Source organism: Pygoscelis adeliae, unplaced genomic scaffold, assembly GCF_000699105.1.
Source record: "Pygoscelis adeliae isolate BGI_AS28 unplaced genomic scaffold, ASM69910v1 Scaffold14, whole genome shotgun sequence".
NCBI classification, from domain to species: Eukaryota; Metazoa; Chordata; class Aves; order Sphenisciformes; family Spheniscidae; genus Pygoscelis; species Pygoscelis adeliae.
In genome coordinates, this window is record NW_008825109.1 from 19,694,568 (window position 1) to 19,719,825 (window position 25,258).

Genomic DNA, 25,258 nt, shown 5'->3' on the forward strand with positions numbered 1-25,258 from the left:
CCCGCACCCGCACGCACCGCCGCACGCAGCCCGCACCCTGGCTCCCGCGTCGCCGCTCCGCGCCGGGGGGGAAGATGAGCTCAGGGGACGTCGTTTGCACTGGATGGCTCATTAAATCACCCCCCGAGAAGAAACTCAAGAGATACGTAAGTGCAGAGGCTCTGCTGATATGTTTTTTTTTCTCCCTAAACGGATTTCGGCGTGTGCGCGGTGTCTTACTCTTCCTTTGAAATGTCTCGCCTGCTTCGGCTTCGCCTTGGACCAAAACAAAAAGATAAAAGTCCGTGCGCCGATGGAGTGTTTTAGTTTTCGCCGATATTCTTGTGCCCTTTGGAATTAACCTTTCCCGGCTCGTAAGATTATAATACTTCAGTTGTTACGCAACGTATCTTATGTTAAAAACCACATTTTGGTTTCAGTTAATATTGCCGTAACTAACAGAATTGTTGTAACAGAATTTCAGATGTCACTTTTCCTGGGAAGGGCAAGAACCTCCTGAAAAAAACTAATACTTTAAATTCTGAGGCTCTGCTTTGTTAAGATGCTCTGTAATTTCTATGACACTTGCTAAAGGCGGCATCTGCAATAGTTTTGTTTACCAATTTAATATGCCGGAGGCGGTTGCTAGCAGAAGGCTTTACTTTTGTCTGTGATAAAGAGGTGCTAGAAGATGCCGTGCTGTAAAGTTGCTGATAGCTGAAAGGTGAAGGGGGCTGGTGAGAAGAAGCGAGCACTGCATGCCCGGAGAGCTGCGACTGCATTATGTGTAAAGGGGGCCCCTTGTTTCGTTCTGTATCTGCCTGCCTGCCTGTTTTTCTGGAAAAAAAAAAAGGGTGTGTGTTGCAAACATAGGAAACTGTATCACTGCGGGGCTGCGAGGAAGGCACTCCGGGTAGAAATAAATGACCCTTGAAAAATTGCTTGGGACAGCATTAAAAATAGGAGCCCATCGTGGGCCATTTTGCATACTCATTTGTGATGGTTCTTCATCGGGCGTGCTGTTACTGTTGTTGCACTTCTGGAATCGGTAATACTCGTTTGAGTCATGCACTTCTAACCTAACTTACCCCAGAGCACTGCACTGTACTAGAAGGATGCCACCATATGCGTCTATCACACTCCCGAGCCATATACATCGCTTACCTCATTTGTCGTATTCACTTCTGTTTATCAGCATTTTTTCTGGACTGCTGATGTTAGCTTTTTCTAGTAATATGAGGAATAACTGTCTCGTGAAGAACGTGGTAGATATCATTTGGTAGTGTATTTTTTCTTTGCACTGAAAACTAGGAGAAAGGATGATTTACAGATGTTAGAATTTACTTTTCACTTATTCTAAGCCAGAGTTTCTTCTTTTAGATCACAGTATTGCATTGAAATGGCTGAATATTTGCTTTGTTCAGTTAGCATTCTCCAATTCTAAAATAACCACTATGATGTGTCTCAAGGGAGCTGCAAATAAAATATGGATATCTAATTTTTGCTATATTTCGTAACGAGTGTACTAATGGCACTGTATAGCAGGCACTAGACAATGTAAGAGCCACTGATTCACCCAGCTGGTACCATTAGTAACTCTGTCAGTGAAGCTATTTTTGATGACTCAATATTCATAAAAGGGCAAAGTAGAGAAAACAGAATGTGATAAAGCTGGGATTTGAAAGCCCCCATTATACAGTCAAGATAATAGTCACAACAGGGGCTCTGATCAGCTCACAAGACTAGTTGCAGTCTGCTCTGCTCAGATTTTGCGCTACAAAACCTAGGGAAATTGGGTCTATGTTATTCTTCAAACATCAACCACTAGATTAGCCAGATCTCTGCAGATCAGGCTTTGTTTTCTGGTTAGGAGGATAAACTACTCCTTTGTCCATAATAAAGCAGAAAGAAATCTGCTGCAAGTACAGCAAAGATTAATGTCCTTTCTCATATGACTGGTTACACAGTGGATGCTACAAACCAAATGGAAATTGTCTCTTACCCGCTGTAAACTATTTTTTTCCCGACTGTTTACATAGTTTCACCAGCATGGTAGCTTGTGCATCTTGCACTGGGGTGGTAGATAGCTCAGGCTGAACCACAGTGACTGCTTAAAAACAACACAAGCTTTAAAACAATGACTGTTTAAACTGACTTCAGTAGGTATCAAGTGTCAACCATTTACAGGTGAATGGTGTTGGCTCTGGTTCTGATCTGACAACGTACATAAATCCCCAAGCTTTACACCACCCTTTGTGTTCAGCTGGCAAAACCCATGGTCTGAGCTGAAGCTTCCAGGGAGCCTCAAATGCGGGCTCGGTCTGCTGCTCGTTGGGACCTCTCTTACACCGGAGTGACTCAGTTGCTCTCACAGGGTTGTCTCCCAGTTTACGTTTTCCTGAGTTCAGCATCCGGCCTTTGTAAGGTCCGGCCTGAGGGTCTCTTGTTTTACACACAGATAAATTCTTAATCCTCAATCTATTACAATCACTAAGAAAATCCAATTAATTTCAGTGGAATCTGTAGTTAGGAGACCAGACAAAGTGATGAATTCAGGTTGTGTGACTGGGAGCTGCAGATAGTCCCACTGAAGCCACTGAGAATATTTACAGTGTTTATAAAATTAAACAAATACATCTTTGCAAGATTGGAGCGTAAAGACCAAAGTATACCTTCATTTATGCTTGTTCTCTGATGAAAGCCATTAGGTTTTCTACGCATAAACAAGTCAGAATTTGGCTCTAGGTAAGCAGAATGTTATTTTCAAAACTTTGAAAAGCAGAAAGCAGGTGTTAAGAGTCTATATTTTTCCTGTAACATCTTACAAAGCTGATGCTCTTAGTAGCACTATTCTTAGAAGTGTTTTATCATTCCCTAACAAAGGCTGCTCTCTTACATGTGCAGGAAACGAATACGAGATTAATTACCCAAGTGTAACTTTCTGTAAAAACAGAGCGCTTAATGCTAAATGCAGAGAATTCATTAGAAAGCACAGGGAGCTTCACTTCAGCAGGCAAATACTCTAATAGTGGTTTAATAGCATGTACAATGCTTTTCCCTCTGTCTGATACTTGAACCATGAATCCACCACGTCAGCCTATCTAGAGAGGCAGTTGTGCAAGGAGTCTCCCGGGAGAGCATTTGGTGTGTGTTGCAGTTCTTTGTCCCCTAAGTGTGACCTGAAAGCTGGGCTGCTCTCATTTCCCCACTTGGTTCCAGCTCTTCTCACCGGTCGGGGCTGTGTGGGCCTGGGGGGTGCCAGGGAACCCCCGAAGCTCTGGGGGAGCTGGGTACGGGGCAGGGGAGAGAGGAAGAAGCTGCTACCAAAAACTAGGAAGTGGTGGTGGTGGAGGTGAAGTCCATCATGCTCTAGACCAAAAATGCTAAGTTTCAGGCACAGCTTGACACTCAGCCCCACGGGAGGAAAACCTGGCCCCACTGGAGATTTTTGGTATTGATGTTAGTGGCTCATGAGTACCAGCCTCTGTAGAAAATTAGATGTCATGGGAGAATCTGCTTCAGGTTTGATGGGTTTCACAGTGCCTTATATTAGTGCTGAATACATCCAACCAGGGATTGAGATTAGGCATTCAGAGCCGCAAGGGAAAAAAGTGTTTACGTTTGTTAAAAAAAATAAAAAATTCAGAAGGCTCAGGGTGGTGGTGTTCATGTATCCCAATTCTGTAATGTCAGCCTTGAACAGCCGGCTTTTTGATACTTTTCGTATGGAAATATATCTGCTCGCTGACTGGTAATATTTGTTTTCTGTTTATTGGAGAGGGGGGAGAATGGTTTCATGGCCTAGAAAACAGAGGAATTCCTACAGCCAGTGCAAAAAGTCACTATGAGGGGAAAAAAGACATGGAAGAAGGCACAGAGGATGTCTAATGAAAGAAGAGACTAGTGCCATTGAGAAGACACATTGTTCACGTGCTGGTAAGGAGAAGGAGATGGGATTTTTAACAGGCAGGTAATTTCGACCTCTCCTCAAATCGCTCTCCTGTAGTTTGTCACACCTGTGAGGAGCTGCAGCGGTATTAGCCAGCCTGCCCGCCGGCTCCGGTGAATGGCACGCCAGTACTTAGTGTTAAGTTACGTGGTTTGCAATAGTAAAGGGCTATGTACAGATGCTTGCTTGTTGTGAGTCAGTGCAGCTCCATTTAAGCCAATGCTGCACAGCTGTACCCCAGCTGAAGAGCTATTTTTAATCTTCAGTACTATACAAATTGATGAGGGAAGACCACTTGCTCAAAAAAAGGCAAGTTTCCCACTTTACTTGAGTGACTGGATTCTTCAAACATTATTGAAAATCAAAACTCCTTGTCAGCATCTCTAGAACAAGAGTCCAAAATGGACCGCATGTTAGAAAATTTAGCCTTGCACTTCTTAGCACACTTCTTCTTGGAGTGTCTGGCCTGGGAAGACAAATAGAGGTGTAAATTGATGTACCAGATGCAAAAAGCTAGTAAAGCAGTGTCCGTTCCTGCTGTCTCTGCGTGAGGGGCTGTACGTGCCGTCAGAAGGGCACAGCAGCAAGTAGCTGCAGATGGACGTCTCTGACTGTTGGGGGGATCTGCCTGCACTCGACCACAGCACCCCACTGCCAGGGTTTTACAAGATAAGAGAATCTAGACGACTTCTCCATTTTTAGCTGAAGTTCTGGTATTTATCAGGAGAACAAACGGGAAGTTACTGGCCACTAAGAAGAAAAAGTAAAGTAGAATTATGGAAGAGTTTGCTCAAGTAATAGGAACAAGAGTCCCACAGCACTGCTAAGGGTGGGTGGGATGCGGAGCGTCTGCTCTCTGATCTAGCGTTGGGCTGGTGTCAGCAGAGGACACTGCCACCCTCGCCTAAAAGAAATCCCCAAGTGGTATGTGAGGTCAAGTACCTCTTCTGCTGGTTTGGGATTTGGGGGAAATTTCAAAAAAATAACTATCAAAGAGAAATCTGAACTTAATTTTTGTCCATAAGCCTTATTTATTTCCAAATGCTTCCTACAAAGCCTCACCTCTTGAGTTCTGTCCCCTCTGAATAGAGAGTTACGGCCACCTTTCATACCCTGCTGGAATCAACATCCCGAACTCTCATTGAAATATCTCAGTTAGTTTAACCAATTTGTGCAGGTTTTGTAACTCTAGTTTATAGGCTGGGTGGGAATAGGAGTCCTGTGTGATGGAGAAAGTTGGCAGAGCCTTTTAGCTGGTTCCAGCTGTAAGTTTTGTACCTATGTTTTTCCTGCTGTTACTTCATTTTAAAATCCAGCGTATATTCTGTCTGGTTTGTATATTAAGGAAGAACTTAATTTTGAGAAAATGGAAGACTTTCATACAGGAGCTCCTGTGCTGCAGATACGTGTTCCCTTGTCAGTGAAATCCTGAACAAATTGATCTCACTGGTAAAATAACAGCAGAAAATTTATTTTAGGGAGGAGTTTCCATCATTGGAGTTAAACATTTGTAATTAGCTAAGTGCAAATCAGACCATTTTCCACCACTTAACCTTGTTTTGGTAGGTTAAGTGTGATGTTTATTCTAGACCATTTTCTTCCATTTTAACCATGTTTTGGTAGTTTAAATGCAATGTTTAATGAGATAGGCTGACTTCTAAGAAAAAAATAATTTCTAAAAAACACTGCTGTTCTTGGCAACCTGTGTATCAGAATGTTAAGCAGAATAATTTCCCTTGGACTATTTATTTGGGTGGAGCCGTAATAGCCCTGAAGCCCCAGTTTAATCTTTGACTACATGTTTTCAGTGCACAGGAATGTCCAGCTATTGGTTTCTATTCAAAACAGAAACCCACAAGTTATCAGGTCTTTGCATTCAAAAATAGAGACTTAAAAAAAACATGCTAGTTTGAAATAGAGAAGGAAATGTTAACTTGAGAGGTGATTAAACTAGTGATGCAATCAAACATGTCTTAGAGGAAAAAGCATTACAAGTAGTACTTTGGTGAACGCTTTGTTGTAGCATGAAAACTATAATATGGATAAACACGACTTCTACCAATAATGCATTAAAATGCTATGAACGTGTATTATGCCAATTTGATAGGTTTTTAGGGAAAGGGACAAGTTTACTCCTATAATGTTACTCAGTAACAAGTTGTTTTATTTGCTTTCTTGTCCTTTTCATTTGAGTTGGAAATGAATTAGTAATATGATAAGGAAAAAATGCCATCTTTGAAATGAAATTTGCATGTCAAAACATTACATCCAGCCAGATAAAATAGATTTTCCTGTCTCTCATTTAACTGTTGAATAAAATGCAATACTTCAACTTTTTTTTTTCCTGCTTTACAGTAATCTCCTTGACTTGTTGCAGTTTGTGTTGCATCAGAAAAAAAAACAAACTGACAAACATATAGCCATGCAAAACTCAGTTTTAAAATCTGCTGCAACTGGGTATTTGTTAAAAATAAACCAAAACTGATGTCTAGTCTTCATGGCAGAAAAGTACTGCCTTTCTGAGGCTCACTCATTTGTAGCTTTGTAATTGTTAGAAAGAGACAACTGTTCTTAGAGATTTTGTTATTCCCTTCCCTTCTGATGCCAGAAACTCCACCTGATCCCTGCAGTCAAAACGGCTTTGTAGCTTTCCACCATAGCCTTGAACAGCGCATTTCAGTTATTCAATATCCTTTCCCACAGAGCATTTTACAGAAAGGCAGTAAAATGTCATTATTAGTATGAATTTAAAATTACTCAAATGAAGGTGTTAATTTAAATGGAACTTAGATTGTCATCTGAAAGATTTTGACTCATTTTTGACAATGCTTTTTAAGAGACAATAGTTTCTGAGAGCCCTGTTAGTGGTAAATATTATTCATCCCGTGACTCCCAAGTCTCGGGGAGCGTGGGTTATGTATCCGTATTTCTGTTGGACAGAATAACGGCCATAATGGGACCCTTTCTAAATTTGCAACTGTGGTAATCTCAGCAGAGTGCATAGTTTGTGAACAATCTGTTTTTACATACCAGACTTGGAAACTGTTTGTAGAAGTTCAAGGATTTTACAGTTGTGAAGCGATTTTTTCAAGCTGACATGAACTGGTCGTGCCAAGGAGAAGCCAATAGTTCGGAACAAGCGTGAACTATGTTGTACTTGCAGACTTTACAAACTGTGCAGTAAAGCCACTAAGTTTACAGAAGTACTGCGTTTATAAACGCTGGGAAAGCTGAATGTGTATGCCTGCTGTAAAGGCAAGATCTGTTGCCAATTCCACAGAAAAGCCACCGGCATTCAGAGGTGACTGTGTGCCGATAAAACCGCTATGAGATGAGAAAAAGCATCTGAAGAGATGCCAGCTGAGTTTACAGTAGCAACGAAGAAACAGTTTCACGAGAAGTCATACGCTGCTTCATGAAGGCTCACAGCTATTCCAGCTACTACATCTGTATTGTTTACTAATATTTATAGTGGAAGCTTTGCAAGCTTAAGAAGTTTTATTTTTAATAAGTTCAACATTTTGAACCCATGCTAAGAAAATGATTGAGCTCTCACTCAGGCCTTAGGTTTAAAAATAAGAAGCACTTAAGTAGCTCAGGGAATTGTTTTTTTGAGATACTTAGGCACGTTGCTCCCACTGAAATAGGATTTGCAAAATGTTTTCACTGGGCACTCCTCTGACTCCAGGGCTGTTTTTAAAGGTCTTCACTGGCTAATTTTCCCTGTAGAACAGTGGGGTTTGGACTGTCAGCTGAAAATGGGACTGTTACTCCAACTTCACTTTGTGCTTTTTAAAATGTGCCTTTTTGACAGATAACTCTGAGCGTCGTATCACCCTTGAGCTATGGATTATAAAATAATGGTGAACTGTTTTTGAAAAGTGAGAGAAAAACACCAAATAAATCCCATCATTATTTCTGTATCCTCCCCAAACTCCCGCTTTCGTCTGTGCTGAGCCTGAGAAATATTCAAGCTGAAACATCATTAAGACAAACAAACAAAAAGGTTAGGGGACAGTCTGATTGGCGTAGGAAGAACAGGCTTCGTGACGGTGACACTGCTTTGGTTCCCCTGTGCATCCCTCTGCACTGGGTCTGCAGACTGGAAACCTAATAATACTGGCTTGTAAAGGGAAAAATAGAAGCATTTATTGAAGTGTTACTAGTCTGCAGTGCTTTAACAGTTTTCTTATGACAAATATGTTCTTTTTTTTTCTTTTCTTTTCTTTCAAATTCCAACTGAAAGTACTGTTGCTATGTTACTGTAATGGTGTGTAGGCTGCTAAATAAATAGAGGGAGTTCAGTCCATGCCAGAAATAGAAAGCCAGGTCAGAGGTGACATTTGGGACATGTTGAGAAAAAAGAGAATATATAATTATTTCTTTCCTTCCTATCATTCTCTTCAGTCTCGTTAACCCCAGACTACTTAGAAGGAAATTACAACAGAATTTCTGGACATGTGAGAGTACTAAAAATTGACACCTCTGGAGTTCCACTGAGTCTTTCGGCTTTGTTTTTTGCAAGATCAAATTTGCAAGGGAAACCGGTAAAAGCGTGGCACCTCGCGCACTTGTGAATGGAATAGCTACTTCGTGGTATCAAAGGGCATGGGGAACTGTTGAAAATTCACTCTGCAAAGGTGTGCTCAGAAGGGAAAATCTGACAGAGGGAACAAGCTTTGAGAAGAAGTGCTCCTGCGAAGCCAGAAAGAGGAAATTTGAGTCCATTGTCCTTTTTGGGATAGTCTGGCAGGTTACCAGGGACCAGATATACAAAAATGTGCTTAGGCTCCTCTGCGGGCGGCCCCAGGTACCTGCTTGCACCTTCAGCTGCCTACACATCTCTGTAAACCTGGCTCGTGAACACGCATGAGTGCCTCGTTTGTAGAGCAGGGTCATTTTTATCCCTCCTCTGCTGCCTGCATATGCTCCTCATGTACAGACCATAGCACAACAAGCTCTCATTTAAGCTCCAGCGGCTGATTCAGTAAATGGTGGGAACTGCAAGCCGCTAATGTGAGAACGGGAGCCCAGTCCTCCCTCCATCCGTGTCGGTCGGAGCAGAAGCAGCCCTTATCCTAGGAACGAGCACTGCAGCCTCGTTACTTGCAGACAGCGGCCTCTGACTTTATTTCCAAAATGTTATCGCAAATGCTGGATGCTCTGGGCTGTGTTCCCCTAGCCACAAAGCTCCTCGGCCCCCTCCCAGCCCCCTGTGGGCACCGCTGCGGGCGTGCACAGCACCCCCACGCTCTGGTCCTGCCTTGCCCTTGGCCCCGCTGCTCTCGCGTGAGCATCGGCAGCCCGGGGCCCGCAGCAGAGCAGCTGCGAGCTGTCAGACCTTCCCGCTGGCGGGAGGTGGGACACAGAAACGCGGACCAAGCTCGCTCATGTGTGAGTTAATTTAGCAGATTTGTAATTAATCTGGAAGATATTATCCTTAAATATATAAGCTTACTTATAAACAAATTATTAATATGACACAATATGAGGCATCTAATTTCTTTGTGAATTAGGGAAGAAGCCCGCAGCCATAACCTAAACCAGTTCAGCGCGTGCAACCCCATTAGAGACTTCTTTGTGGTATTTTTGTAATTCCACAGATCTGTTACTTTCCTACAAAGAAACAATGTAAATGTGTTCGCTACCCAAGAGACCTTTGGACCTAAGGCATTCCAGAAAATCCCACATTTACCATAAAACTTATAGAGGAGAATTAAATTAGAGGGTACAACAAGATCCAATGATGCTAAGTATAGTTTTTCTTGTTCCTAAATTGCAGGGTCTTTAAAATTTTATTTTTATTTGTTAACACTGCTTGAATGGAGGGCTGGAATTTGAATGGCTAGGAGTATTTCCTAACACGATGGATGCGAATAGCTGGTTTTATAAGAAACTTTCCTAATTTTCAGCCACAAGCCAACCCCTAGTGCCTTAGACCTTGAGACATGTCCGCAGAATGTCTGAGGTTCTGTGTCAGAAAATGAACGAGTAGTTTAAGATTCATCAGGGTTGTTTACTTACTTACATTAGGAGTTTGCTGCTGCTGCGATTGGAGGCATTTCTTGTTTTCTAGCACAACCAGTATTCAGCCCCAGACTGAAGGAGAGGGTGTTAGAGGCTTTCTTGTCCCCTGTGGAGTTCAAACCCTCGTTTGGGCTCTGTCAAATCCTTTACCCTTGCCAGAGACTGCATTTATCTCAGACCCTAAAGAGCGATTATTGTGATTTATCTGTCTTTGGAGTGAATAAGATTTTACCAGGCGTTTTCTACACAGAAATCTCCAGCCGGGAGAAGTGCAGCCTACAGCCTGTCCTTTCCAGGGCTTTGTTGCCCATGCTCAGCAAGTTGCCCAGTTTTAACCATCAGCAGCAGCATTGCTAAATGGAAAGGAGGATGAATTACACCCTCTGCAGTTCTGTTATGTTATCCTCCTAAAGGACCCATTTGTCTCTCATTATATTTCCAGGTCCTCTGTGCTCGAAATGATCTTCTAAACTTTATAAGTAAACTTGGTTTGCTGGCTGGTAAAGTAAAGCTATTTACTCATTAGAGTATTCCAAGTGGGCTGCAATGTCGTTTGCCTGTGCTCTTTGTTGGAGCAAACAGCTTGATTGTTAAAACTGAATGAAGTTATGTCGAGGCAGAAGATGGCAGACATGGCCAGGTTTCAGATAAGCTGTAGTTAGCTAGGTGAAGATTAAGTATCTTTACGCTGCTGCTTTAAATACCTAAGGACTCCCCTCACCGTGGCACTTACCTTGTCATGGGTTCAGAGATGCTTTAGTGAAGCTTGCCATTCGAGAACAGGCGACACAAGTTTGGGAGGTGAAGAGCCAGAGCGAGCTTGTGCGAAGGAGCAGCTGTGCGGTCCCTTCCAGAATACAGTGATGGAGAGGGATAGTCATAGAGATGCACCCCAGTGATATGTCTCAGGAACATTTCCAAGCAAATGATTTGCATGTAGTTTAGCAACCTGAGCTATGTGAAGATTTCAGCAGTGGCAGACCTAATTCTCATATGCTCAGAACTTACTGTGCACCCACAGGCAGGTTTCAGTTTGACTCGTTCCTCGGGTTTACTGGATTTGGAAATGGAACTGGGATCTCTATATGAGCATATCGTTGTAGATTTTACTTCAGAGATTGGTTTTTTTTAAGAAAGCAACTGTTTCATGTGCCGTCTATGTGTAGGAATAAAAGATAAGGAGCAGAGGAAAGCACTCAGATATAAGACCTTGTACTATTAATGGTCATAAGGCCTAGGATCATTTTGTTGGAGGGCAGCTGGTCACTTCGGACTTGCACCTAGGGTTGCTGCGGTCAAGGTACCTGCTCTGAGTGGAAACATGGTCATGCAGAATCACTCCAGATCTAGTTCATGGTGCCAGTTTAGGGCAGGATCTTCATGGTTCCTTGCTGGGACTGGCAAGAAAAGGCGTATGACCCTACACAGCAACAGCAGCAAGTAAGTGTGGTGATGTAGCACAACTGAGTCTGTACCATCAAGCAGGAAACTTTTCCCTTCCAAAATAAAATGCACCCATAATGGACAGAAAGGCCAAGTAAACATTGGCTTTAATAAGCTGCTGGAACTGGGCAGGTGTGCAGTCAGACTGGAAGGTTAGATCTGAAGCTTTCATTTGCATTTATCAGTTTGCATAAATCTACTTGGAAATCCTCTTTATCCTCTCTGAAAAGGTTTCAGATATAAAGTATTTAGACTCATCAGAAAAAAATATCCTGAAATAGAAATGGCACCTCATGTTCTCTAGCAATACAGTAGCTTAAGGAGAAACCAGAAGCCAGAAAAATGCAGTCTCAAACTCAAACCCGTTATGACCGTATTTATGGGGAACATTTAAATAAGCCGAGCTGTTTCCCCTACATATTCCGTTACTACTAACAACAGTACCTTATGACTGGTGATATCTCATCTTCATTAAACACTGAACTTGAATATCAGAGTTGAGCTTCAGGCTTTTCTCTTTAGCTTTTGTATCAATTGGCTGGATGCAGATCAGGCACAGAGCCATGGACCTCAGCAACAAGGGGATAGGGAGAGAAAAGCAGATAGGAGGATTTTGCCTCCTGGTGGAACCCCCCAGATCTGCCATTATCAGAGCTCCTGGTAGCTCCACTGTAACTGGGAGAGGTGGTATGTGGTATGGGAACTGCAGCATTTACCAGCTTGTAATTGGAAACTGAAGACAATGAATGGATAAGAATATGTTAAAATGCACAATTTCACTTTATTTTGTGTAACATCTTTCGCACAAAACTTTCCACTCAAACAGATTACAGCCAGATAGAATTATGGTGAAAAAATTCAGAGTTGCGGAGAAATTGGTAACTTCTTAAAAAGAGTAAACTGTCACTGAAAAATCTCACTTTCTATTTGAGAGATAAAATCTATGCATGCTGCAGCCATTTTTGCTTTGCCTGGCATAAGATTTGCATGACTCACAGCCAGCAGCATGCTGAGGACCTGGAAATACGTAATACAAAAGCCGATGCTGGCTGCTGGCCGCTGGCTGGGGAATTCCCGTACCATCTTTGAAATGATGATCCCGTTTGATGGGGCAACACACGGAGTGCGAGGAAAGTGCATGTGATGTTTCTCCCCTAGGTGAGGTTATTAATCTGAAGGGTGAGAGACAGTGTGAAGGCTGCTAAACACCTACTATCATAGCAGTCGGTCCCAGCTGGTGAGGATGGGTGATGTAATGGATCAAGCAGGAGGAGAAAGTTTTCAAATGGGAGGGTGTAAAATTTGAAAGGCTGCACGTAGGAATGAAGAGCTGCAGTCTTAATTCGAGTACACAGGCAGCTCAGCAGATGGCCCAGCAGATCAGTTGCTATGCACCACGGTATGTGTGAGAACGTGAGAGTAATGGCGAGGCTCCACGCAGAAACGTAGCCCTGCCCTGTGCATGGTATGGGGTAACATCAGATGCCATGTTCCTTACCCCGGCTGAGCCCTCTGTCCCCCATCAGGGCGCTTTGTTGGCTTGCACACCGAGCTTTCCATGATGAGTATTTCATATTGCTGTCCTGCATTACAGCAATTTCCTCCCCTGTGTTTTGCCTTCCCTCTCCAAACAGAGCAAGAGCCATCCCCAGAAGTGTAGGTCCTTGCCAGTCACACTAACACCGACGTGACGTCGCTAACTTCTCCTCCTGCCTTAGGCTGCAGCTCTCAGGCTGAGCTGGCACGTCTCTCAGGGTGGAAAACCTCCTGCTTCAGGCCATAGAACAGCCTCACTGGAATGTTTTGGGTTTATTTCCTACAATTCCAGTTCCTCCAGCAAAGTCCAGCGGCCAGAGAGATTTCATATGCATCCTATGTGACTTCCACCTTCCCTAATAACTGCAGCTCTTTGGGAATTTTAGGGAAAAACTTCAGAAAATCTCTAAAAATCCATTCTTTGTTTAAGAACTGACCAGTTTGCATCTGACTTTCTCCAGGGGATCTGTTTTGCTGCTTACTGGTTGTGAGACTTTTGGGCTCCATTTGCAAATCACCCATGCACTTATAGCTAGCTCCTGGAAAAAGCATCTTTACCACTAATAGCTTAGAGTAGCCATTGCCACCTCACAGTCATGTTGCGCTGTTGCTCAGCATAATGGTGTTAGGAGCTTTGTTTTTTCCAGTGGTTTTCTAACAAACCTCTGTTAATCCGGAGCAATATATTCATATGGGAAATTCCAATAATCCATGTTTTGTGATACAGCAAAAATCTGTCTCACTAACCAGTTTACATGTAACATTGATGAAATGACTACCATTAAGCTGTTTCGAGAAACTCCATTTCCAATGCAATCGACAGGAAAATTACATGGGTGTATAATGATGCGTGAATTCACATCACTATAATTATGCTGATAAACATCTTCTCAGATGTTCTTGGGATAAGTGACATCTTTTTCCTTTATCTTAAACCACTTCTGAAGCAATATAAACTAAACTGGGAACAACGTTCTTTTTTCCGGTATCAGAGCATTCCCGTGGTATACTTAATGCCAGCAGACACATGGCAGCTCAGCTATGCTAGTAAAACTGGAGACAAGCCCTTAGACTCAAGCAGCAATGACACAAGCAGTGGTAATCCCTGCTTTCCCACACGCTATCCTGTCAGATTCCTTTTATCATCTTGCAGTCTCAAGAGCGTAGTTCAAATTTTGTGTCTCCTTCGCCCTTGGTATATTTACTTGAATTGCAAACAAAGAGATGATTCTTTAATCCCTCCTATTTTTGTTATGGTCCCCTGGAGCTGGCACTAAAAGACTACCAAATGCACTGAGCTCGTCCAAGGGTAGACTGTCATTTCCATCGTGGGTTGGCCAGTCATTGGGACAACAGTAGTTCTGTGAGCCCCCAGTGAAGTTTGTTTGGACCAGGTGGTGGACTAGGATACATGGGTGAGGATATTTCACTATTGGACCTTTAAAGTGTGTTTAGCAAGGACAATGTTCTGATCTTCCATAATTAAATTCTGTATGTACAGCAGCCAAGCAAAAATCCAGGTCTGTATTCACTGTTTGTAAAATAAAACTCTTTGAAGTGTCTCTCAGCCTAAGGACTGTGAGTCAAAGTGGAAGGTTTTATGTTAGTGAAGGAAAAATTAAACATCATCATCTGTCTTATTGTAAAGCAGCAGAAGGATGTTAAAAACTATGTTATGCTAGCTCACATTTTTTCTACATAAATGAATTTTTTGGTCATTGTACATGCTTACAGTAAAACAGTTAAATAGGAAATAGTGTAATCCATTATGATTTTTACATAACTTTTTCTTTCATAACATACTTGTGCAATAGAGTAGTCAGAATGTAATAATCAAACTGCATTTTTTCCATGCTTGAACATTAGTGGCCACCTGGAAAATTGCATGCTACCTATATTCAGTGAACTGGCTGAGTGAAGAAGTCACCTCCAAGGAAACTAAAATCAGTTTTATGTGTTTGGGTAAGTTGACTTTTGCCAGCAAGAAACATAAAGAGGACAAAAAAAATCTTGTTTGCCACCGTTCATCCTTGGAGATGGTGTCAGTCAGCACCGGGGTGCTAACACCGCTCACAGACCCAGTCCTCAGCCACCTGACTTGTCCAGGGACTGTCCTCACATAGGAATGGTGGCAACAGGCCTGACGTGTTTCTGGTAAAGACACTGGACGAACCTCCAGAGCAGCAAAGAGAAATGCCCAAGTGCGGGAAAAAAACCTTAACCTTTTGTAGGAAGATCCTGTGGGAAGCACTGACCACTTCTGACAAGGGCTCTGCCACTGCAGGTACCCCTTCTTGCCTGTACCACTTATAATTGTAGCGTAGCAACTTTTTTGAAAAACTTTGGCTGAAACGGCCAGTTATCACTCTGCTAGTGCAGGGTGTTGCCTCTTCTCTTCCCGGTAAAAATGCTGAGCCGCGGACGGGGTCTGTTCTGGGAACGGGCTACAGGCGCTCTCGTTAGTCAGCAAATACCAGAGCCCCAGGGCAGGGAGTCAGCAACAAGGAACGGGGAGGGGGGGGACACGTCCAACGCCTGTTGGTAATCCAATTATTAAAAATAAATGTTGACTTGATAAACTTCTATCCAAAAACCTGTTATGTCAGAAGGGGACTCTTCTAATGCTCAGCTCCTAAGGTCAGGGGTGTAACTGTGATAAGGCTGGGGACATCTCAGCTGGGTGGAAAGAAGAGCTGAGCAATCCAGATAGTTATCTAACTACACAAGGCCTTGGCGGCTTTGACCCCTGTTCTTTGGAAACCCGTGTCTGACTATGTTACATATTTGGCTTACTATTATTCCTGGATTTGCTCAACTTTTTGGTGAAAATGTCATTAATTACTAATTTAGTTCAGTGGAATGAGTCCAACTGTGTATGCATAGTGCATTTAGTGGTTTCAATCCTTAGCTTATAATTGCTCTTTCCTGAATATGACGCTGTTGGGAAAATTCTTAGTTTCACAGTGTCAAGCCATTAATTAATCAAGGACCAAACCAGAAGCAGAGCACTGTGGGGAAGATTCTTAGGTATCGAAAGTCACTGATAGTAAACTTCTGTGGAAATGGTGCCTGGCTGCGGTTGGGGAACTTGCCTTCCAGTTACACGTTCCCCTGGCTGCAAATGCGGTGTTTGCTGCTTTTTTCCCTGCGCAAAGACGAGGCATGGCCACCGCATGAGTCATGGATCTGCGCTCAGCTGTGCCTGACACGTGAAACTCTGGAGCGGGACAGAAGCAGCAGCTTTGTGGTGTGGGAATGCAAGACACACACACACACAAAAAAAGGGGTCTTAAGCCCAGTGCAGCCCAAGACTTGAAAGGCTCTTTAGAGGCTTTTGGCTTTGCTGCTTTTGACTGTATCCAGCCAGCCCCACCTCTCCCGCCTTCTTCCTTCTGGTGGTTTTCATGGCTAACCCTCAGCATCCATACAAGTGCTTCCCTGGCCTCCTTGGGTAGCTGTGACCCGTGCTAGCCCACAGGAAAGCAAAGTAGCCACAGGATGAGGAAACGGCAAACAAACAAAGATCTCTGGTTGTTGTTTCTCTCCCTTGAACTGCAGCTTCTTTAATCACACGGTGCAGAACGGATTGTGGAGCGGGGTCATTTTGCCTGTGAGGCAGGGCTGTGGTCCTGGAGCTCTAGAGGGGCAGAGCTGCTTCGCTCGGACGGTGTTTCTAACACAGAGCACGTGACATCTATCGCTTAACGCCATGACAAAACGGTGTTTCTAACACGGAGATGAAGCAATTTGTGAAGTGAAATTAATCATAGGTATATGTCATGGTTATTGATTTAAATGCAGATTAGAAAGTATGTATAGCAACAGTCTATTTCTAAAGCCGTTGATTCTTTACTGCAAAAGAATGAAAGTGAAAATACCCTGAAAAAAAATAAAACAAAGAGCACTGTAGCTCTGGCTCTGCAAAAATACAAAAATTTCTCATTGGATGCAAGAAGTGGTATGGGGAAGGGGCATGGGATTATTTTAGTGCTTCATTCATCTTCAGTTGTACATTATGGGTCTGATTTTGCACCCGATTTTGAAAATCCTGAGTTCCCCTTTTAGATGTCAAATAGGAACGAACACAGAATCAGCCATGGAGAAGGAGTCTTGGATTAAACAAATGCAAAGTCCTAATCCAGGTCTCTTTCAAGGCAATTGGATTATTCTGCTTGATTCTAGTAAGAATTGAAATAAACTATAATGGGGAGGAGACTCAGGTTACAGGAGCAAAATTAGCATTCGAGGAGATGGACAAAGATGTCCTATGGCATATTTAAAATACCAGCAGGATAGTCTTCTACTGGATTTATTGAAAGATAAGTACCCAAATATCCCTAAATTCCTGGATAGGCTTAAAATTCTGTCTTCATTTTTTTCAATAAATCATTGTGTAAATTATGTATATTGTAACTTCATGACAGTAGCAGTGCAATAATATTAGTAAGCAGTGTAATTCTCAACTTTCGTTAAGAAAGTCACAGAATAAAATATGAACATATGTGATGGGTTTAAAAAAATGAATTCAAACAATCAGTAAGACCAGAAGCTCTGTAAGTGCCGAATTATTGTTGCAGAAGTATTCTTTTTATCTATGGGTCACGCTTTCCAAGAAACGAGTGAAAAATGTAAACACTTCCAAGCATTTGTCCCTTTGGGCACAGGGTGTATTAAACAACAACAAAAAAAAATGCTTCATGGACAGAAAAGAATTGTTGGCCAGGGCATTTTAGACAGAAGCCAGTAACGCCTAACTTGGTGAACAAGCAAGAAGAAAAAACTTGCAAATGGTTTTATCACTTGATTCATGGAAGTTCTCCATTCACCTCAGTTTTAAAATGAAGTCTCCTTCAAGTTTAAAGAAACAAACTGGAAACGTTTTCACGTAGTCAAATTCAAAGCAGGAGATGGTTGTGGTAATTACTGGCAAGCAAATAGTAAATACTCTCAGAGGTGAAAACCACAGAGCTGGAAATCATGCCTCTGCTAAGCTGGGTCAGATTCTGTGCTTGATTACACTGCATGAATAAATTATTGGAAGACACATTTCACGCTCTTTTTTCAGAAGTGAGAAAATCATACAAATTCTTACTTTTGCAAAGCAGAGCAGAAACATGCAAAAGAGCGTGCCATCATTAGTTTGCTGCATTATTAGTTTAGAGGTGCCCTTTTGAGTAATACAGGTACAAGTATCCCATTGCTCCCAGGCTAGATTGTAAGATTTGTAAGATTGTATAAGTTATTTAAGCATCTAAATCCATTTTTGTTTCCTGTGTCAGCTCTTTGATGTTGGTTTGATCCCACAATAAAAGGTTAATCGGTATATCAAAGATAGGCTGAGAACCCATGCTGATAGGGTGAATGAAAATTGGCAGCACCCAGTCTTTTGTTGATATGGACATTAAATAATGGCACTAGGACCGTTTCATCTAAAACAGGAAGCACATTGGAATGCCATAAAAATCAGTAAGGTTGCTCTGTCTTTAAAATCTCCTGGAACCCAGCTGAGCAAATACTGTAACTTTTGGAGCTGCCGGCTGGCAATAGTAACGCTTCGTGTTTCACCTCAAGTCTTCATCTGTCCAACTTCTGCTCTAATTGCACACGAAAATAGCTATAGCAGTGCCACAGGAAGGATCAAAGTCAGAGCAAAATTCTTTGAGTTGTACCTGGTATAGACCAAGACCGTCAGAAACCACAAATTTCAGGCAGTGCTGAGTGCAAAACCAGAAATTGGCCGAGGCTTTTCTGTCTGTTGCAGTCCCTGAAATTTCCCCAACAAAATACAGTTTGCTGGGCAAGGAGTTGTGTTGTAAAAATCTCCCTTGCCTTCTTTGGAAGCTTTTTCAGTTTTCCTCCACATTTTACAGTCAATCCATCAGCTCTCTGGAAAGACTAGTTTTCAGCATACTTCCACAGCTTGAGACAGTACATTGTATCGCTTATCTTTATCATGCAGAGTACGCGTGGTTTTTGTATGTGTCTGATTAGTCTTGTAACCTGCTGAAATCAGAAAAGGAATTTTTCCCCTTGTTTCACTAAGGCCAGGATGCATTCATCATCTTCCAGTGTGATACTGCTTTCTCCCTCTAAGTCAGAGTCCTTGGGAACAGAAGAGGCACTTCCCTTGGCACACCCCTGGGAAACAGCTCCCTGGTGTTTTGCAATGACTTCTAACACAAACATCAAGACAGCATCACCATATGGTTCTTCCTGGGCTTTGTAAACTATTAAAAAAAAATATTTTCTACTTAGGAAAGGCTTTTCTATCAGCAGAAGGACTAGATCAATCATTAAACTTCCTCACAAGTTCACGCGTATGCTTGTCCTTTACCATCTTTCTCAGCCTGTCCTTTAAAAGCCACCTAAAAACACCAGCACCGTGTCAATGTCCTCCGAACAGCCCGCGTCTATGCTACAGCCACACTTACTCTTTGGCTGAAAAATGTCCATAAACTTGTATTTTAGAACCCACTTACTTCTGGCTGCTTTAGCAACGTGTGCTTTTGTCACACAGATCTTTGTCCTGACCAGGGGGTATTTTACCTCCCAGTCGGCTTCATTTGAATCTAGCAGTTAGATTTAACATTTTAGTAACCACGCCAGCAACACACAAGCTGGTTGGGTTACTGACTGCAGCATACATGTTACTTTTTACACTGCATCCTAACGAGTCACATTTACAAACTGCCTCTCTGAAAAACATGGTAAGAAAGAGTCATAAGCGAAGGAGAAGAGTAGGAGTAATTCTGCATTCAGTTCTAAATTTGTGTCAAGTGTGGGATGAAGTTTAAAATAAGAAAAGATAATAGTTGGGGTTCTGTTGTTTCTTTCCACCTCTTTGAAAAGTCATTTTTGATCATACTCTTTACCTCTTCAAAAATGTGAATTCAAGTGATGGACCTTTGCTAAAGTGTTTCATGAGTTAAAATTAACCTTGAAATTTAGCAGGAGGTGTTACTTGCTCTGCATTTTTCTACTTTATTTTTTCGTATCTGACCCGAAATGGATACCATGCAAATGTCTCTTTGTGGTTTAAACAAATAAGCCATGAAGTCAAAAAAAGGAAAGCAGTTACTGCTTTCTGTGTACAACCACTGCTTTCAGATGTCTCTTCTGTATTTGCTAATGCCTGTGACTATGCTCCATTTTTACTCAAAAATACTCTGTGTTGTTGGGGTAGGAGGGGTCGGAGGAAGGGATTTTACTACTTTGGTTTTCTCCTTGAAGGGAACTCCTGCAGTATCCCTCCCCTGGAAATCAGCAAGGACCTGGGGAACGGCATGAGGATGAGTAATCCACAGTAGAAAGCTGTAAAGGTTCCAAACACGGTGCCCATCCCCAAATGCCCCTGACAACATCCGTGGCTTTACAGACGTCCTTTCTACGCGCTGTTCTCTGCACTGTTGCTGTGTGCAACACCCAGACAACAAGGGTAACACCTTCTCTCTTCTCATTCAGGGCCACCCTTTTGGGGTACAATGTGCAAGAATTATCTCCGCCTTCGCAGGACAGAATTTCTCTCCTCTGTGCAACTCTGGCTTCAAGTCTGTAGACAGCACTTTGCATTGGTATGTTTTAATGAAAGCCAGAAGAAAACAATAACTTCATTATATTTTTCCTTTTCCTCTTTAGTGTATTAGTTTATTTGTGTCAACTTTGAGCTTTTGGATTTAATTTAGCCTAGACCGTTTTCAGTTAAGATGAGGCACATGGCTTTAGCGAACTGTGAACTCTCACCAAGTTAGCTTTGCTGCTCCTGTTAGACGTTTTCTTGGTCCTTGCTCTGCTGGAAGGTTTGATGCTTCCAGACGGGTGGTTTTTTCTCATGGTTTATTAGTGAATCATAAAGGTCTTGCTCCACTGTATTCTGATCTATTTTATTTACTGATGACACATACTTCATGGCCCTCTAGTTTAGCAAAATTTTTTTTATAGAGAATAAATAAAAGAGAAACACAACTGAATGATCAATGACCGTTCTCTTTGTTTAAAATATATATTATCCTCTATATTCAGAGTTGTTAGGCATTCTTTGCACTTTTACAGGTCTCCAGAGATTGGGTCAGACATTTATATAATTAAGAGTTAAGTGTTCTAAAGTTCAAACCGCTTTGTTCTTTCATCTTCAATCTGGTTTCTCACATTGCACTTCAGCCTTTGGTTTATGTACTTGGAAAGTGTTTGGTTACTGAGCTGCCTTTCTTTATAATACTGTAAAAAATCAAAATATATGGTAAATTTTGACTTTTTTAGAGAGGGAGAAAAGTGGAAGAAACCCATTGTGCTGAAGCAGCAACACAATGCAGTCTTGCATGTGTTTTGTATGTAAGCAAATGAATTTTGGTTAAAAATAAAAGGTAAAGTTTTTGGGACACAAGGTAATTAATTTGACTGCGTTCTGGCTTCTTCTAGAAGAGCCTACCCCTTCCAACTTGAAGTTTCTAATTACTGACACAGCTGATAGTGAACTGACCGCTGCTGCAGGCATAGGAAAACTGAAAGTGTAAAGGAGGTCTAGAGCTTGAATAAAATCTTTCCCGTAACTTAAGAAAATAATAGTGAGAAACCCTATAAAGAGCTCTCTGAAACATATGGATTATGAATACACAGATGAAGAAAGATCAGTTCACAACATTCATACAGTCCATTAGCCTCAAGTAGATTTACAAAGCGTGTCTGATGATATTCTGCTTGGGGGCTGCCTGTTATTCAAGGGAGCTGTGCAGAACCCACCCTCAGCTAGCATCTCCCGTGGAAGGGGTGAGCGCCTAACAGCATCTGCGCTGAGCTTGTCCAGCTGAGCATCTTCTAGGTAGCTGGGAAATGTACTGCCTTGTTGTCCAGACTTAAATTCCTTTTCATAACTATAGGTAAAAAATAAGCGTATGATTCAGAGTTTGGCTTCAGCTGACCCATGGGTCGAGCTGCTGTTGTTTGTTGTTGTAATTTCTATAGTTACATTGGAAGCACTCTGGGCATTTAGATATGTTGACTGCTGAAAGCCAGAAATAACTAGTTGGAATAAAAGTGTTAATAGTCTGATGGCTGTGTGTGAGTCATAGCCACAGTGGCCTTTGAGACAAAAGAGAGATTGCTCTGACTACAGCAGTGGAGAAAGCCCTTCCTCTGTTCAGCCTTACACGCTCATTGCAGGTCAAATTTAAACTTCCTTACTCAGAGCACAAACAGCTCTTACATTTATACAGTCCGAGCTCCCATACCCCAAGATCCCTGTATCATAGAATCATAGAATCATTTGGGTTGGAAAGGACCTTTAAGATCATCGTGTCCCATGGTTAACCTAGCACTGCCAAGTCCGCCACTAAACCATGTCCCTAAGCACCACATCTACACGGCTTTTAAATACCTCCAGGGATGGTGACTCCACCACTTCCAAAGAAATACTTAAGGGACCATTGCAAGGCTTGCAGAAGCAAACCCTGCCTCACTCTTGCTGCTGAACGCCGGGGAGACTTCTTCCCAGGCCGCTCCCGGTTAATTGTGCCTGCTGGTTTTGCATGGCCCACTTGCAAATCAAAATAAGCGGGCATCCAACGTTCAACACCCAAGAAGATTTCCATGTACCTCTCATGCACACGTTCATGTATGGTGCTTACTTGCCTCTCCATGGTGCATGGCTTTTGCATTAGAAGAGGAAGTGTCCTCTCAGTTTCGTACTATACACAATGTGTATGTTTCAAATACATACTGTGAAATAGCATTTTTCAGAAAGAAAACCTTCACTGTCTTTGAAGTGAGAAGATGGTTAAATAGGAACACATCGCTTAGTTGGAGTCAAGATTCTCACTTCACCTTGCCAGGCACTGCTCAGACTTCAGGCAGTGAAAACGGCGGGGAAAACTTGGACTATAGCCCAAAAAAATGCCGGCTCAATTCCTTAAAGTATTTTAGTTTAAATGAGGTCAAAGACTATTCCTGAGCTTGCTGTGAAGCATGTGTTCAAGTTCCTTCTGGAACTGGGATCTAAACTTGAAGGGCAAATGATATGGTTATAAATTATTTGGCTTTTTTTGGTACCCTCAGGAAACAGCCTGCAACAGAAGAGTTTCTGTCGGGTTGAATTTGGGAGGTTAAATACTCCACTTATCCCTTTGGATTTGAGAGATAGGGTGCTTTCTAATTGTGCTAACCATGCTGAAGCCTCAGGATCAAAGTGCTCTAGGGTGTTTGTTTGTTTGCTCTGTGCTCAAACAGCCCTTATCTCACATCACTTTTTGTGGGATTCAGTTAGCAAAACCAGTGACTGTGAACTTCATGCTTCTGCTTACAGCTCCTGACACAATTATTGCTCTGTAGACAGAGCAGATCGTGTTGAGTTTTGTTGTCAGTGTGAAGACACAATACCAGGGGCTGTGGCATTACAGTGGCACAGCTTCCTGCTCTGTGGGCAAGGCTGGAACTAGGTCAAACAACAAAAGCAAATAATTGTTGAAGTATTAGAAGATGTGTACCTTCAGGAATGGGGCAGGGGGCTCTCAGCTCTGTAGCCAACCTGCAGACCATTTTTTGCCAAGACTTCTGGCAACTGCATGAGAATACACATAGAAATTCAGGATAATCTAACATTTTGGCTGACATGAAATTTGTCTGTTACCATGAGAGAGCATCTCAATGTGGAAGGACTGCACAGTGCCGTGGTGTGGGATGCCTACCTGGGTTTGTGTCGCAGCGTGGCGTGCCTATCTGGGTCTGTGTCAGAGGCCCAAGAGCTCTGGATGGAAAAATAAACAAACCTTGGGATGCTTCATGATGAGGAGCAAAACCGTGTGGAAAAAGAGCCAAAGTCTGAAGCAAGTCTGAGTAACAAGCTGTCTCTTCTGGGGCTTTGTTTTTCTGGTATAGTAGAGAAACAGCCTAAGTCTACAGGGAGCTGAGCTGCAGTGCTTTGCATCTTTTTTTGGTGGTGTTAATTTTGGGGATTTGTTGTTGGTTCTGGTATGGCAAGACTGCTCTCACTCCTACACAGTGAATTATGTTATGCCTAGATAGAACCCCTCATCGCTGGCCTACTTTACATTTGCTCATCAAAGTGTGAACTATTACATATATACCATGACCTGGTCTTTGTAATGATAAAGTGATATCAGGCATATTTGCATACTTGTTCTTAAATAAAATTCTAGATGTGTCTGAATTGTGACTGTAGTCACCAGCTCAGAGTCTGCTAAGAGTGAGAGCAGCGGGGAAAACCCACGTGTATGAGAAGCTCATAAGAATCTGTTAACGTGCATCATTCTCGTGGTCCTTGTGAAGATGTATGGTGGCTTCTTACTGTACAGCAAGCAAAATTATTGGATCGAATTGTTGGAATTAAGGTATGGTGAGAAAGACTAATTACTCAGCCCTCGGATACCTTTTAAACTGTGGGTGAATAGATGCCCCATGCTGTGACGGTCCGTCACTGCGTTTTTGACATATGTGATTGAGGGTAGAAAAAGAGCGTTGCATGCAACACCATTGATCACAGGCTACAAGTCTTCTTCCGTCTGGGAGTACTAGTAGTTTTATTTTTATTTTCAACGGCTCTCCTCATGATACTTCCCCAAACTAGTCCAATCAACTTGAGGAAGTTTTCCTATATAGAGCATTAATTTGCGTAGAGCAGTGATATCGCTGATTTTTATAATAATTTAAATAAAAAAGTAGAAATCTTTGAATTAAATTATAATTTCTTAATCTCATTTTTTTCCACAGGTACGTTTTCATTTACTTCCTTGAAATACACTTTCATTAGTTGCTGTCTAATGATTTACCACTAAATGGAGTTTTTAGAATAAATGTGGCACTTATTTTTGCTAACAGAGATACTCTATCTCCGTCCGTAAATATCTAGGCATTTGTGTAGCTTAATATACAATTACTCATGTTCTTTATGTTATAATTTTGATATTAAAGAGGTACCATTGTGGAAAGCTTTCCCCCAGCAGGGATTATTTTATGTGATTTGAAACAAGGTGCATTTGAATGGAATTGGAATTCAGTAAAAATGCACAAAAGCATTTAAAAACTTTTTAAAAGCATTTAAAATTAATTAATTATGTGAAATTACCTACAAATAAGCTAGGTATTTTTTTCTGTGTTAAATTTTTCATCCTGTTTTGATTGCTTTTTTTTTAAAAAACTTATTCAAATACAAGATTCCAGTTTCTTTGACACTACCTATTTAGAAAGCGGTAAGTGAAATACACATAGGAGTCAGAACTTCAATGCAGACTCATAAACTGCACAGTCCAGTACCACTTCCTTCTGCTATTTAAGAGAACTGCTGTGCGCTGAAGCTCAAAGGCGTGATGTTACCCT

At 42.0% G+C, this 25,258-nt stretch overlaps 1 protein-coding gene across 1 annotated transcript in view; it reads left to right on the forward strand.

Annotated features, from left to right (window-relative positions):
- Positions 1 to 38: 38 nt before the first annotated feature.
- Positions 39 to 25,258, forward strand: part of GAB3 (GRB2-associated binding protein 3) — a gene marked incomplete at its 3' end in the record, with an annotated part of 64,641 nt that continues 39,421 nt past the window's right edge. The window contains exon 1 of the mRNA XM_009327819.1: positions 39 to 146. Within this exon, the coding sequence (XP_009326094.1) occupies positions 75 to 146 (72 nt within the window). The remainder of the gene's footprint in view (positions 147 to 25,258) is intronic.